Source organism: Podarcis raffonei, chromosome 4 (assembly GCF_027172205.1).
Source record: "Podarcis raffonei isolate rPodRaf1 chromosome 4, rPodRaf1.pri, whole genome shotgun sequence".
Taxonomy (NCBI): Eukaryota; Metazoa; Chordata; class Lepidosauria; order Squamata; family Lacertidae; genus Podarcis; species Podarcis raffonei.
In genome coordinates this window covers 16,435,161-16,448,692 of record NC_070605.1, presented here as the reverse complement: position 1 = coordinate 16,448,692, position 13,532 = coordinate 16,435,161, and the positions used below count along the sequence as shown (strand labels likewise).

The following is a 13,532-nucleotide window of genomic DNA, read 5'->3' as shown; positions in this document are numbered from 1 at the left end:
TACGACTGGACCTAATGGTCAGGGGTCCCTTTACTTTTACCTAAAAATGACAGCATATACCAGGAATATTTTCACCATAGAGATGCATGGCTAGAGCAGTTACCCATATCTGCCTTCTTGTATCTGTTATTCAAATACAGGGTTGTTATTTTTCAGTTCAGTGCCACAAGTTCAGGACTGTGCATCAGTCTTTTCTTTTTTTTCTAGTGTTTGATCAGGGATGATAGCCAGACAAAAGAAATGAGTGTGCACATCGCAGACAATGAACCCCTTATCTTGCCACTTCTAACTCTCAAAAAAGCTATTATGTATCACCAGCTTGGGGGTGAATTTAGGCATCAATCTAATTCTCTTTTGCCCTGTCTTGTTTTTTCCCCCCTTGGGATGGGAAAAGTAAAGATTCCAAACAAATAAATAATCCTGTATAACTAGAATCAGAGATCAGAAATCTACCATTTCTGATAGATCTCTGGTGACTGAGCTTATTGTCATTTGCTAAAACCACCTTGTTCCAAAAGAGTCGCAAAAAGTGGTTTCTGGGTCAATTTAAAGGCACACACACAAATCAACGCAGTGCACTTTGCTTACTATAAAAATTGCTTGATATTTGCAGCTTTCATTTCTGTCATAAACGCCTTCTTCATCTTCTCGTGAGAACCTGTTGCTGTCAATTGACCTTCAGGTTTGCTCAGCCAACCTGCAAGATAGACCAGAGAGAGCTGCAACAACTGCACCTGCCATCACAGAATTGTACATTTGCAAGGGACCCCAAGGGTCTTCTAGTCCACCCATCTGCTTAAAAACATGGAATCCAACATGCCGGTGGCAGTGTCAACTCATTGACTGAAGACCCAAATCCTAGACAGACATGGCTTAAAGGCCATTTGCTTGTTACGGAGTGAGTTTTAGCCATACAACCTTTGAGGTTCATAATGTTAACCATGCAGCTGATGAAGCGGCTGGGCCAAAGCCGAAAGGACGCTCAGTTGCGGATATGCCTGGAAGCAAAAGGAAAGTCCAATGCTGTAAAGAAAAATATTGCATAGGAACCTGGAATGTAAGAACCATGAACCTAGGTAAGTTGGAGGTGGTCAAAAATGAGATGGCAAGAATAAATATTGACATCCTGGGCATCAGTGAACTAAAATGGACGGGAATGGGCGAATTCAGTTCGGATGACCATCACATCTACTACTGTGGGCAAGAAACCCGTAAAAGAAATGGAGTGGCCCTCATAGTCAACAAAAGAGTGGCGAAAACTGTACTGGGATGCAATCTCAAAAATGATAGAATGACCTCGATACGAATCCAAGGCAGACCTTTTAACATCACAGTAATCCAAGTTTATGCACCAACCACTGGTGCTGAAGAAACTGAAATAGACCAATTTTATGAAGACTTACAAGACCTTATAGAAGTGACACCAAAGAAGGACGTTCTTCTCATTATAGGGGATTGGAATGCTAAAGTAGGGAATCAAGAGATAAAAGGAACAACTGGCAAGTTTGGCCTTGGAGATCAAAACGAAGCAGGGCAAAGGCTAATAGAGTTCTGTCAAGAGAACAAGCTGGTCATCACAAACACGCTTTTCCAACAACACAAGAGACGTCTCTACACATGGACATCACCAGATGGGCAGTATCGAAATCAGATTGATTATATTCTCTGCAGCCAAAGATGGAGAAGCTCTATACAGTCAGCAAAAACAAGACCTGGAGCTGACTGTGGCTCAGATCATCAGCTTCTTATAGCAAAATTCAAGCTTAAACTGAAGAAAGTAGGAAAAACCACTGGGCTGGTAAGATACAATCTAAGTCAAATCCCTTATGAATACACAGTGGAAGTGAGGAACAGGTTTAAGGATTTAGATTTGCTGGACAGAGTGCCTGAAGAACTATGGATGGAGGCTCGTAACATTGTACAGGAGGCAGCAACGAAAACCATCCCAATGAAAAGGAAATGCAAGAAAGCAAAGTGGCTGTCCAACGAGGCCTTACAAATAGCGGAGGAGAGAAGGCAAGCAAAATGCGAGGGAGATAGTGAAAGATACAGGAAATTGAATGCAGATTTCCAAAGAATAGCAAGGAGAGACAAGAAGGCCTTCTTAAACGAGCAGTGCAAACAAATAGAGGAAAACAACAGAATGGGAAGAACCAGAGATCTGTTCAAGAAAATTGGAGATATGAAAGGAACATTTCGTACAAAGATTACCATAATAAAGGACAAAAGTGGTAAGGACCTAACAGAAGCAGAAGACATCAAGAAGAGGTGGCAAGAATACACAGAGGAATTATACCAGAAAGATATGGATGTCTCGTACACCCCAGGTAGTGTGGTTGCTGACCTTGAGCCAGACATCCTGGAAAGTGAAGTCAAATGGGCCTTAGAAAGCACTGCAAATAACAAGGCCAGTGGAAGTGATGGTATTCCAGCTGAACTATTTAAAATTTTAAAAGATGATGCTGTTAAGGTGCTACACTCAATATGCCAGCAAATTTGGAAAACTCAGCAGTGGCCAGAAGATTGGAGAAGATCAGTCTACATCCCAATCCCAAAGAAGGGCAGTGCCAAAGAATGCTCCAACTACCGCACAATTGCACTCATTTCACACGCTAGCAAGGTTATGCTTAAAATTCTACAAGGAAGGCTCAAACAGTATGTGGATCGAGAACTCCCAGAAGTGCAAGCTGGATTTAGAAGAGGCAGAGGAACCAGAGACCAAATTGCAAACATGCGCTGGATTATGGAGAAAGCTAGAGAGTTCCAGAAAGACATCTACTTCTGCTTCATTGACTATGCAAAAGCCTTTGACTGTCAACCACAGCAAACTATGGCAAGTTCTTAAAGAAATGGGAGTGCCTGATCACCTCATCTGTCTCCTGAGAAATCTCTATGTGGGACAAGAAGCTACAGTTAGAACTGGATATGGAACAACTGATTGGTTCAAAATTGGGAAAGGCGTACAACAAGGCTGTATTTTGTCTCCCTGCTTATTTAATTTATACGCAGAATACATCATGCGAAAGGCTGGGCTGGATGAATCCCAAGCCGGAATTAAGATTGCCGGAAGAAATATCAACAACCTCAGATATGCAGATGACACAACCTTGATGGCAGAAAGTGAGGAGGAATTAAAGGGCCTTTTAATGAGGGTGAAAGAGGAGAGGGCAAAATATGGTCTGAAGCTCAACATCAAAAAAACGAAGATCATGGCCACTGGTCCCATCACCTCCTGGCAAATAGAAGGGGAAGAAATGGAGGCAGTGAGAGATTTTACTTTCTTGGGCTCCATGATCACTGCAGATGGTGACAGCAGCCACGAAATTAAAAGACGCCTGCTTCTTGGGAGAAGGGCAATGACAGGCCTAGACAGCATCTTGAGAAGTAGAGACGTCACCTTGCCAACAAAGGTCCGTATAGTTAAAGCCATGGTTTTCCCAGTAGTGATGTATGGAAGTGAGAGCTGGACCATAAAGAAGGCTGATCGCCGAAGAATTGATGCTTTTGAATTATGGTGCTGGAGAAGACTCTTGAGAGTCCCATGGACTGCAAGAAGATCAAATGCATCCATTCTTAATGAAATCAGCCCTGAGTGCTCACTGGAAGGACAGATCGTGAAGCTGAGGCTCCAGTACTTTGGCCACCTCATGAGAAGAGAAGACTCCCTGGAGAAGACACTGATGCTGGGAAAGATGGAGGGCACAAGGAGAAGGGGGCGACAGAGGATGAGATGGTTGGATAGTGTTTTCGAGGTTACCAGCATGAGTTTGACTAAACTGCGGGAGGTAGTGGAGGACAGAGGTGCCTGGCGTGCTCTGGTCCATGGGGTCACGAAGAGTCGGACACGACTAAACGACTAAACAACAACAACAACAAATGTTAACCATGCATTCACCTTCATGGAATATGAAAAAATGCCAAAGGAAATCCATTCATTTTTACTGATTGCTACAATTTCAGAAACTGGGAAGGCTGGAGAGAGAAACATTTTCCCCTCCTAATTTGTTTCTTTGTCCCCTCCCTCTATAGTCTTTATTTTAAAATAAATAAATAAATTATAAGCTCCTTTGGGGCAAATGCATACCATTTTGGTTTGTTCACCTAGGGTTAATGTCTACCAGACATTTGAAGCACGGGTTAAAGCACAATTCTCCCCCCCCAAAAAAACCCCCCTAGGCGCTGTAGTTCACCCCTCATGAAGCTACAATTCCCAGCACCCTCAACAAGCCACAATACCCAGGATTTTGGGGGATAAGACATGAGCTTTAATTGTGTGCATGCAGCCTTTGTAAAGGGTTTATTTATGCGCGTTGGTTCTAGTGTAAATAAATAGCAAGCAGGACCCTGCAACAAAATGTTGCAGTGTGAAGTGCTTCCATTCAGGAATCCAAAACACAAGGAACCCACTGAGCATGTCCAGTTCTCATGGGTTTGTTTTTGAGGTGCCCCACAGGTTTTTTTTGTCCCCAAAGCCTGACGATACTGAGTGTATGTCTGCGGTGCCATTAGGCTCCATAAGCAATGGGAGTCTCCCCTTGAAGACGCAAAGGGATGGAGTAGAGAAGTCTGAAATGATTTTAACACGCAGAAATTGAATTTTGTTTTTGTTCTGTTCTGTTCAAAGCAAAGCAAATGTGCCTTTAACAGGCAAGAGAACAGACGGACACAAGCAATGCCTTGGCACATCAGATCAAAGATCCACCTGCAGTCCAGTCCACCTGCATGTTTAATAATAATAATAATAATAATAATAATAATAATAATAATAATAAATTTTATTTATATCCCGCCCTCCCCAGCCGAAGCCGGGCTCAGGGCGGCTAACAACAATAAAATGGCACAACATTACTCAGAAGTAAGTCCCTTCAGTATTCAAGGGGGCTTACTCTCAGCAGGTAAAGTGCAACCACAACCATACCAGCCCCTCTGCCAAACCCACAAGCAAGCCACAAAAACAGCACTCTGTCCTTAGCTACCAGCACTCAAAGGTATTTTGCTGCTGTATGCAGAGGTTCTCTTGAATGATCACAGCTTGTCACTGTTGACTTTGCCCTCCATGAATCTTTCCGCTTTTTAAAAGCCACTGACTTATGCTGCTGAGCGAATACCGCAAATCCACTTTGCCTGTTCTTAGTAAGCTGCAAGAGAGGAAGGCGAGAGCTTTCCATGTCTTTTAAAAAAACTCATCTGTTCAGATCTTTAAAGAAACAAAGCTTCTTGCTTGCAGACTAAAACAACTTTTTAAACAACTTTCTTCTTCCCCCTCCTAACAAGTTCCAGGAGGAGAACTCGCTCCCTGGAATGTGAAGGCAATTATTTCCCTCCCGTAATGAGTGACAGAGCAGCAGCGCATGCAATTCGACCTCCAGCCTCCTCCTCTCCAAGCCCTTTCGCAGATAAAACGAGACTCTTGGCTCAGCCTGCACCATACCAATGAGGAATCCGAGGAGGAACACGCCAACTGCCACCCCCACGGCCAGCACCCAGGAACGGCTCCTGTTGCCCCTTGCGTAGCTGGGCTCGGTGGCAGCATGCAGGGAGCTCCACATCCTTCCCGTTGCAAAAGAAAGCTTTCCCAGGCTCCGGATTCCGCCTGACCTCTTCCAGTCCCCTGCCACATATACACAGAGAGAGAGAGGGAGAGAGAGAGAGAGAGAGACTCTGTACAAGGGGGCAAAGTCTTCACACTTTTCCTCTGCACACAGATCTCGACTTCTCCTGCAGGCTACGAAGAGGGCAGGCAGAGACGAGAAGGATCCTTTGCAGACCAGGCTCCAAGTGCTGTACCGCTGCCAAGGTCTGTGGCCTGGCACTGCCATTCCTTCACTCGGGAGGAGAGCAAAGCCAGGAACAGGTGTCTTCTCAGGCTGAGGCCACCGCTGTCCCACTGGGGATGCTCTGGGAGGGCTGGTTTGGTTTGGCAGCATCAGTTTTGGCAGCACCCATTGCAAAAATGTCCATTAATGAGAGGCACCCTTCTGGAATAAATGAATCGCACAAACAGGCAAAGGTGTTGGCCGTCATAAATACAGGGATGGGGAAATGGTGGCAACCCAGATGTGGGCAGACTCCAATTCTCATCTGTACCAGCCAGTATGGCTAATAGTGAGGGACGCGGGTGGCGCTGTGGGTTAAACCACAGAGCCTTGGGCTTGCTGATCAGAAGGTCGGCGATTAGAATCCCCACAACAGGGTGAGCTCCTGTTGCTCAGTCCCTGCTCCTGCCACCCTAGCAGTGCGAAAGCACGTCAAAGTGCAAGTAGATAAATAGGTACCGCTCCGGCGGGAAGGTAAACGGCGTTTCCGTGTGCTGCTCTGGTTCGCCAGAAGCGGCTTAGTCATGCTGGCCACATGACCCGGAAGCTGTACACCGGCTCCTTCAGCCAATAAAGCGAGATGAGCGCAGCAACCCCAGAGTCGGCCATGACTGGACCTATGGCTAATAGTGAGGGATGTATTCCTTTATGATGGATCAAAGAGGACATAGACAGGAAGGGAGTCTGCCTTTCTATGTGTAGATAAATGATAAGATGTATACAATATAAATGTGATAGAGAGTGTTATAAGTTACTCTTTTTCTATTACTTTTGCTCTTTTTCTTTTCTATACAATTGTGTTTTGTATTTTCCCTAGGGAGTTGCTGTTTAGTCGTTTAGTTGTGTCCGACTCTTCGTGACCCCATGGACCAGAGCACGCCAGGCCCTCCTGTCTTCCACTGCCTCCCGCAGTTTGGTCAAACTCATGCTGGTAACTTCGAGAACACTGTCCAACCATCTCGTCCTCTGTCGCCCCCTTCTCCTTGTGCCCTCCATCTTTCCCAACATCAGGGTCTTTTCCAGGGAGTCTTCTCTTCTCATGAGGTGGCCAAAGTATTGGAGCCTCAGCTTCAGGATCTGTCCCTAGGGAGAGCATTGCACAAATGGGAAGCCACTGCAGAAATGGCCCCATTCTCTCGTCTCGAGATGAAAAAAATGCTGAGATATACTTTTGTAAAGAAACCAGAAGCATTGTTACTAGGCATATTAGGTAACGATGTTGAAAAGAAAGATGTGAAGTTATTTAGATATTCAGTTGCAGCTGCTAGAATTTTGATGGCCCAAAAATGGAAACAGGAAGAAATGCCAACGAGGGAGGAATGGAGAATGAAATTGATGGAATACGCAGAAATGGACAAATTAACATGTAAAATTCGAAACCAACGCGATCAGAGATTCACCGAGGACTGGAACAAATTTACAGAGTATATCAAAACTATGTGTGATCAGGAAATAACGCTTGTTGGATTTCAGGAAGCTTTGTGAAGAGAATAGTAAGGAATGTCGCTTAAATGAAAAGATAAAATAAGGATTGTTAAAGTGCAACATAAATTTAAGGAATGTGAAAAGTTGTGAAAATTATGGAAATTGTCAGATAGGCTGACGGAAGTCTATAAGATGTATAGTTAAATTGGATGTTAAATTGTAACTGGATTGGTTATTGGAAATTTGAATAAAAATTAATTATAAAAAAAGAAGAAGAAAAGGCCCCATTCTCGTGTTGCCACCCCCTGGACCTCTCATGGAGGAGGCACACGGAGAAGGGCCTCAGAAGATGATCTCAGAGTCCAGATCGGTTCACGTGGGGAGAGGCAGCCCTTGAGGCACTGTGGTCCTGAGCCATTTAAAATCCTATTTTGGCATTATGTGGTATAAAGTAATTATAATAATAGGTGTTTTGCAGAGCCCATTTTCCAAGTCAGAAATAAATAAATAGGCAGCACTGTGTATTGATTTGTGTCAGACTAAGACCTGCGAGACAGGATTCAAATTCCCACTTGGTCATGAGGCTCGCTTGGTGACGTTGGGTCACAATCACTGCCTCTCACCCTGGCCTACCTCACAGGGTTGTTGTGGCGTTGGGGGAGAACCACATACATGATGACCACTTGCAGTTCCTTGGAGAAAAAGGTGGATTATAAACGCAATGTTTAAAGACCAAATACAATACAGTGTCTTGCATTCTGCCTTCCTATGGCTCCCATTAACCTTGCATGTTCAAGGAGGCTGCAGGCCTGTTTGTTTTATGAGCCTTTCTTGAGTGAAAGAGAAAACCATAGTTCCGTTGGTAGAACATGGTGGGTTCAAGCCCCACACTGGGAAAAAGATTCCTGCATTGAAGCGGGTTGGGCTAGATGACCCTTGTGGTCCCTTCCAACCTTAAAAAGGTAGGTAAAGGGACCCCTGACCATTAGGTCCAGTCGTGGCCGACTCTGGGGTTGCGGCGCTCATCTCGCTTTACTGGCCGAGGGAGCCGGCGTACAGCTTCCAGGTCATGTGGCCAGCATGACTAAGCCCTTCTGGCGAACCAGAGCAGCGCACCGAAAGGCCGTTTACCTTCCCGCCGGAGCGGTACCTATTTATCTACTTGCACTCACATGCTTTTGAACTGCTAGGGGGGCAGGAGCAGGGACCGAGCAACGGGAGCTCACCCCGTCATGGGGATTTGAACCGCCAACCTTCTGATCGGCAAGTCCTAGGCTCTGTGGTTTAACCCACAGCGCCACCCACATCCCTTCCCCTTCCAACCTTACAATTACACAATTCTATGATCCCTTATTTAATTCTAGGAAGCAAGCAAGCAAGCAAGCAAGCAAAGGAAGCAGCTATCAATTTCCACTAATGTTTCCAATTTGCCACTAGATGGCAGGAATATACCACAAACAATCACTGCTATCATTCCCCGCTTTCTAGGCTTTTAAATAAGAAATTATCAGTTACAGAAAACCACTTCCTTCCCTGCGCAAGCTTGTAACACGGTGATCTATGGGGCAGCCCACATTTCCCGTCTCCCCTCCCTCTGTGGCACATTTGTCAGCTGCCTGCCTTTCCTCCCAACCTTAGAACCAATATGGTTATAGCTGTGTTGGATGTTCTGCCTGCTAACATTAGTTCTGCTTTTTTCTTTTTTTAAAAAAAGTTTAGGGGTACTCTCATTTTCCTACTCGTACTGAAATACTGCCCCTCAATGAGGCCAAATTTAGATTCACAAAATGCTTAGGGGTATGCGTACCCCTGTGTACCCCCAGAAAAAAAGCACTGTAGGAGTGTATACCTGTATATGCATTATTTGTTTGTGTGCATCCGCATCTCTGTATCTTTTTGGCACGTGCTCAAATCATTCCTGTTTTGGTAACCCTCCCCAGAGGCTTAGAAATTTCAGGTAATTTTAATACAGTGGTACCTCAGGTTACAGACACTTCAGGTTACAGACTCCGCTAACCCAGAAATAGTACCTTGGGTTAAGAACTTTGCTTCAGGACGAGAACAGAAATCGCGCGGCCGCAGCGGGAGGCCCCATTAGTTAAAGTGGTACCTCAGGTTAAGAACAATTTCAGGTTAAGAATGGACCTCCAGAACGAATTAAGTTCTTAACCTGAGGTACCACTGTAGTACTTTAACTTGTGTGTGTATTTTGTAAACTGCTTTGAGTTGGTTTTTGTTTTTGTTTTACAATCAAGCAGTGCATAATTTTTTATGAAACAAACAAACAAAATATCTCCACAGCCCACACTTCGCTTTAAGATATAAAATAATGAAGGCTGAATGTTTTTGTGACAGGCTTCGCACAGGAGGGGGACAAATGACCCCCCCCCAATTAAAGGAGATCACCCTGCATTTATTTTCCTGCCCCCCATTTCTGAACTCCTGTCATTAGCACGTGCTGTTATTTTTCTTCCTTGTTCACCTAGAAATATGCTTTGCTCCTTCTGGGCCCCCCTCCCCAGTTATTTTTCTCATGTTGCCACTGGGTGGAGGAATATACACAGTGGGACTGGACCCTACGAGCCCCCACCCCAAACCCCAGTTTCATGGATGGTAGTGTTATGTACTGAAGTTCTCACCCTGGGCCAGCAGGGGGATACTGTAGATAGTTTTCACTCAGGTCCACATATGCAAATAAGGAATTGAAAGTGACGTTCAGTGGTTGGATAGTTACAGAAAGTGGTTACTGTTGCGTTGTAGTTGAGCTCTATATAAGCAGGTTGGCTGAACCCTTCAGCTCAGTTCTGTTCTGGCCTGTGAATAAACAAGAGGTGTTTGAAAAATCACTGTGTTGTCTGATAGGTTCACCCACAACTTAACAGGTAGGAGGCAGTTTTTGCAAATGCCACCTTTCTCTTGCAGCCCTCAAGGCCATCTCTCCTGCTCCCACCAAATTCCGTCCCAAAGGTTGCACCAACCCTTGGATCAGATTTGGGGATGGGAGCAAAGGAAGGGAGGGATGATAGAGGATTGCCTCCCAGAGGGCCTTCATAGAAGCCTCCTCTGGATCAAAGAGCTTCTATGAATGGTTGCAATTGGTGGAGATGGACGGGACCATTGGCTAAAATGTTTTTATTTGAAAGACAGTTAAATTGATCTTTTAATCTACTCCTTGACGATGTCTGATGGATGCTTATATTTATACGCTTTGTTAGAAATATTGTGAATATGTGCTTTAAATTCTGTTTTCCCTCTCTGATTAGTTGAGAGGGTGTTACTGGGTTGTTCTTGTTTTTATTTTGATTGTGTATTTTGTGTTTCTATATCGTGATTTTATCCTGTGAACCGCCCTCAGACCTGTGGGTATAGGATGGTATATAAATTAACAACAACAACAATAATAATAATTCCCTTGCCAGTTTTAAAGCAAAGCACAGCTTTAATTTTTTTCTGCTAATTCAGTTGCATGCAGATAGCTATCATTTAAATAGATTAGACAATGAAAACCTTTTACTGTCCAATTGAATTTTATTTGTCTGTTGGTTTATAAAGCTGCAATAACATCAAAAGATCAGATTGGTTTGCAAAACTCTGGGCAAGCACATGCTCCAGCCTGAGGAGACCAGCCAGGGTGTTGAGTTCCCCCACAAATCCATAATAATAATAATAATAATAATAATAATAATAATAATAATTTCTTTAAACCCCCCCATCTGGCTGAGTTTTCCTAGTCACTCTGGGCAGCTTCCAACAAAAGATTAAAAATACATTAAAACATCAGTCATTTAAATCTTCCCTAAACAGGGCTGCCAACAGATGTCTTTTAAACGTCAGATAGTTGTTTATTTCTTTGACATCTGATGTGAGGGCGTTCCACAGGGTGGGCGCCACTACCAAGAAGGGCCTCTTCCTGGTTCCCTGTAACTTCCAATGCCAGATTTACGTATAAGCTAAAAAAGCTATAACTTAGGGCCCCACTCTGTTGGGGCCCACCCAAAAAAAATTAAGCGAAAAAACCTGGATGTACATTTCCAGTTGTATTTCAGTTCAACAATTACTTTGATAAAATATATATTTTGTTATGCGCAAATGTCTTTAGTTCCCTATCAGGTCCATGAATTACCATATAGCATATATTCAACACAAAAAACAGCAAAAAATTGTTGACGCAGGACAGCTGGACATCTCAGGGCCCCATTACCTTCAATAGCTTAGGGCTTCATCAAATCTAAATCCGGCCCTGGTAACTTCATTTCGCTTCTTTAGACGCCCCCCCCCCAAATTACAATGCATTCTTTAAATAATACACTGATCTTGTCACATTTGTGTCGTAAGGCAAATATCTATCACATTAAGAATGTGGCCCTTAGGATACTGAATTATGAAGCCGCCATTGCTGTCATGGAGCACAGAGCATACAAAGAGAGTTGTCTCGAACCTATGGAATGACCGGTACCTGAGAATCGGATGTACAGGAGGCTAAATTGTCTTGGGGAGCGATTTCCTTTTAGCTTAGCCTGGGGGTCCAGCTCATAAAATTGTGGGTTCGTGCTTCCTAAAGCTGGGGGCTCCCCGTCAAACGACACACTGTGAGCTCTCCTTCCCTTTGCGGTGTTTTCTTGCCTTCACAGAGACATAATAAAAAAAGCAGATATTTATAGTCGTTTCCCAACTATCCGGCGCAGGGACCCTGTAGTAAAAATTAAATGCCGAGCATCTGCTTGAGATTTATGGCGCTGGCAGGAACATTCTCTCTCTCTCTCTCACTGCGCAACTTCCTTTCTCTGCAACAATAATCTCATTAGCTTGCACTACACTCGTTCTTATGTTTATTGATCTAGCAGCTCCCACCAGGCTTCCCAACTCTCTTGCAATACACTACACTGCTGAATTTCAAAGGATCCTCTAGGGCAGGGGAAGGAAGACTTCTGGCATGTGGGATCCACTTTTGGGGGTTTTGTGTTGTTGTTGTTTTTAAGAAGAACCCCAAGATCCACCAATAAGAACCAGAAGCAAAATAATGGGAGGGCAAATTGCTCTTAGAATTAAGGCCCGCATTCTCTGCCCAGGAATCTCTTTTCAGTACAAGAGCTGAGGTCACAATCACCTAATGATGATTGTTTTATGCAAGAATGGAAGCCTTTTTCGGATTATTAAGAAATATTTTAGTGTGCCGAACAAACAAGCAGGATTTGAACTGTGAGCAATGGAAGGAATTGGAGATCGTTGTGTTGTGGGGCAGAAGATAAGGTTCAGCAAAGGTGCAGCAATAAAAAATCCTGTGGAAAACGGGGTGGGAGGTCAATAAACAAAAGGAAAATTCACAATGTATTAGAGTGTATATGTTATTATTATTATTTTGAAAATTCAATAAAATATGATTTTAAAAAGAGTTAGGCTCACAATCCTTTTTTCCCTCAGTTCTTTTTTGAAAATTATTTTGACTATAATCATAAATAAATAGGAATAAAAATGTGCACTGCACCACCGAGACCATTCCATTGTAACTATCCAACCTCCCAAAATTTCAACACCACTTGCGATGGTTTGACCCCTTTCGGTTTTAACAGTACAAATTCTACAAACGCCCTCTCTCTCCTCAAAATCATTTCTCCTGCACATTCCCCGTCTTACCTTAATGGTACATGTTAATCTATCTTTAATAGCTATATTCCACACCTCTTTATACCATTCTTCCATTTTATATTCTGCTTGCCCTCTTCCACTTCCTAAGCTCACAATCCTTTTGCATAAAAATCCATTCTTGGTTTCTGCCACCACCTCAAGCTTTCTTCATTTGAACAACATAATTGACAAAAGAAGGAAAAGTCATTTTGCTGAGGCTAAGCAAATGGGAGTCAGAATGGAGATCAAATCACATCTAGTAGATCCCGACAGTTCTCCTACCTGCCCCTGCTTCAGGACATGGTCCATGGAGATGTTATTCTGGAAAGCACCACTGAAATGATTAGGAGCTCCCACACGGCTCCCATTCATTTCAATAGGACCTGAGTGAAGAAAGTCTACAGGCAGTTTTGCCCTTCGTATTTCCAATAACCACCACGGCAATATTTTCTGCCGTAACAACCTTCAGATCTTGCAAAGCAAATAGATATTGAAATCTGGTTTTATAATATCGGGCAACGATTTAAGAGTGGAAGTAGGAGAATCCCGAAGTATTGACAATTGAACAACATGTAAATTTGACATCACTGCCATTTCCATTATGCTAACATGACGGCTACCTACTTGGCTGTGAGTCATGGAAGCGATTTGTTCAGGTCCTCTCCT

General features: G+C 43.7%; 1 protein-coding gene across 4 annotated transcripts in view; it reads right to left on the bottom strand.

The window, feature by feature from the left end:
- Positions 1-5,549, bottom strand: part of LOC128412531 (glutamate carboxypeptidase 2-like) — a 49,269-nt gene extending 43,720 nt beyond the window's left edge. Inside the window, exons 1-2 of one of the 4 annotated variants that reach the window (XM_053385564.1) lie at positions 5,432-5,549; positions 589-697 (exon numbers count right to left, since the gene is read on the bottom strand). In XM_053385564.1, coding sequence (XP_053241539.1) covers positions 589-697; positions 5,432-5,549 — 227 coding nt within the window. Of the gene's footprint in view, positions 1-588; positions 698-5,088; positions 5,237-5,431 lie in introns of those variants that run through there. The other 3 variants (XM_053385567.1, XM_053385565.1, XM_053385568.1) reach the window with 3 other exon arrangements.
- Positions 5,550-13,532: the final 7,983 nt, after the last annotated feature.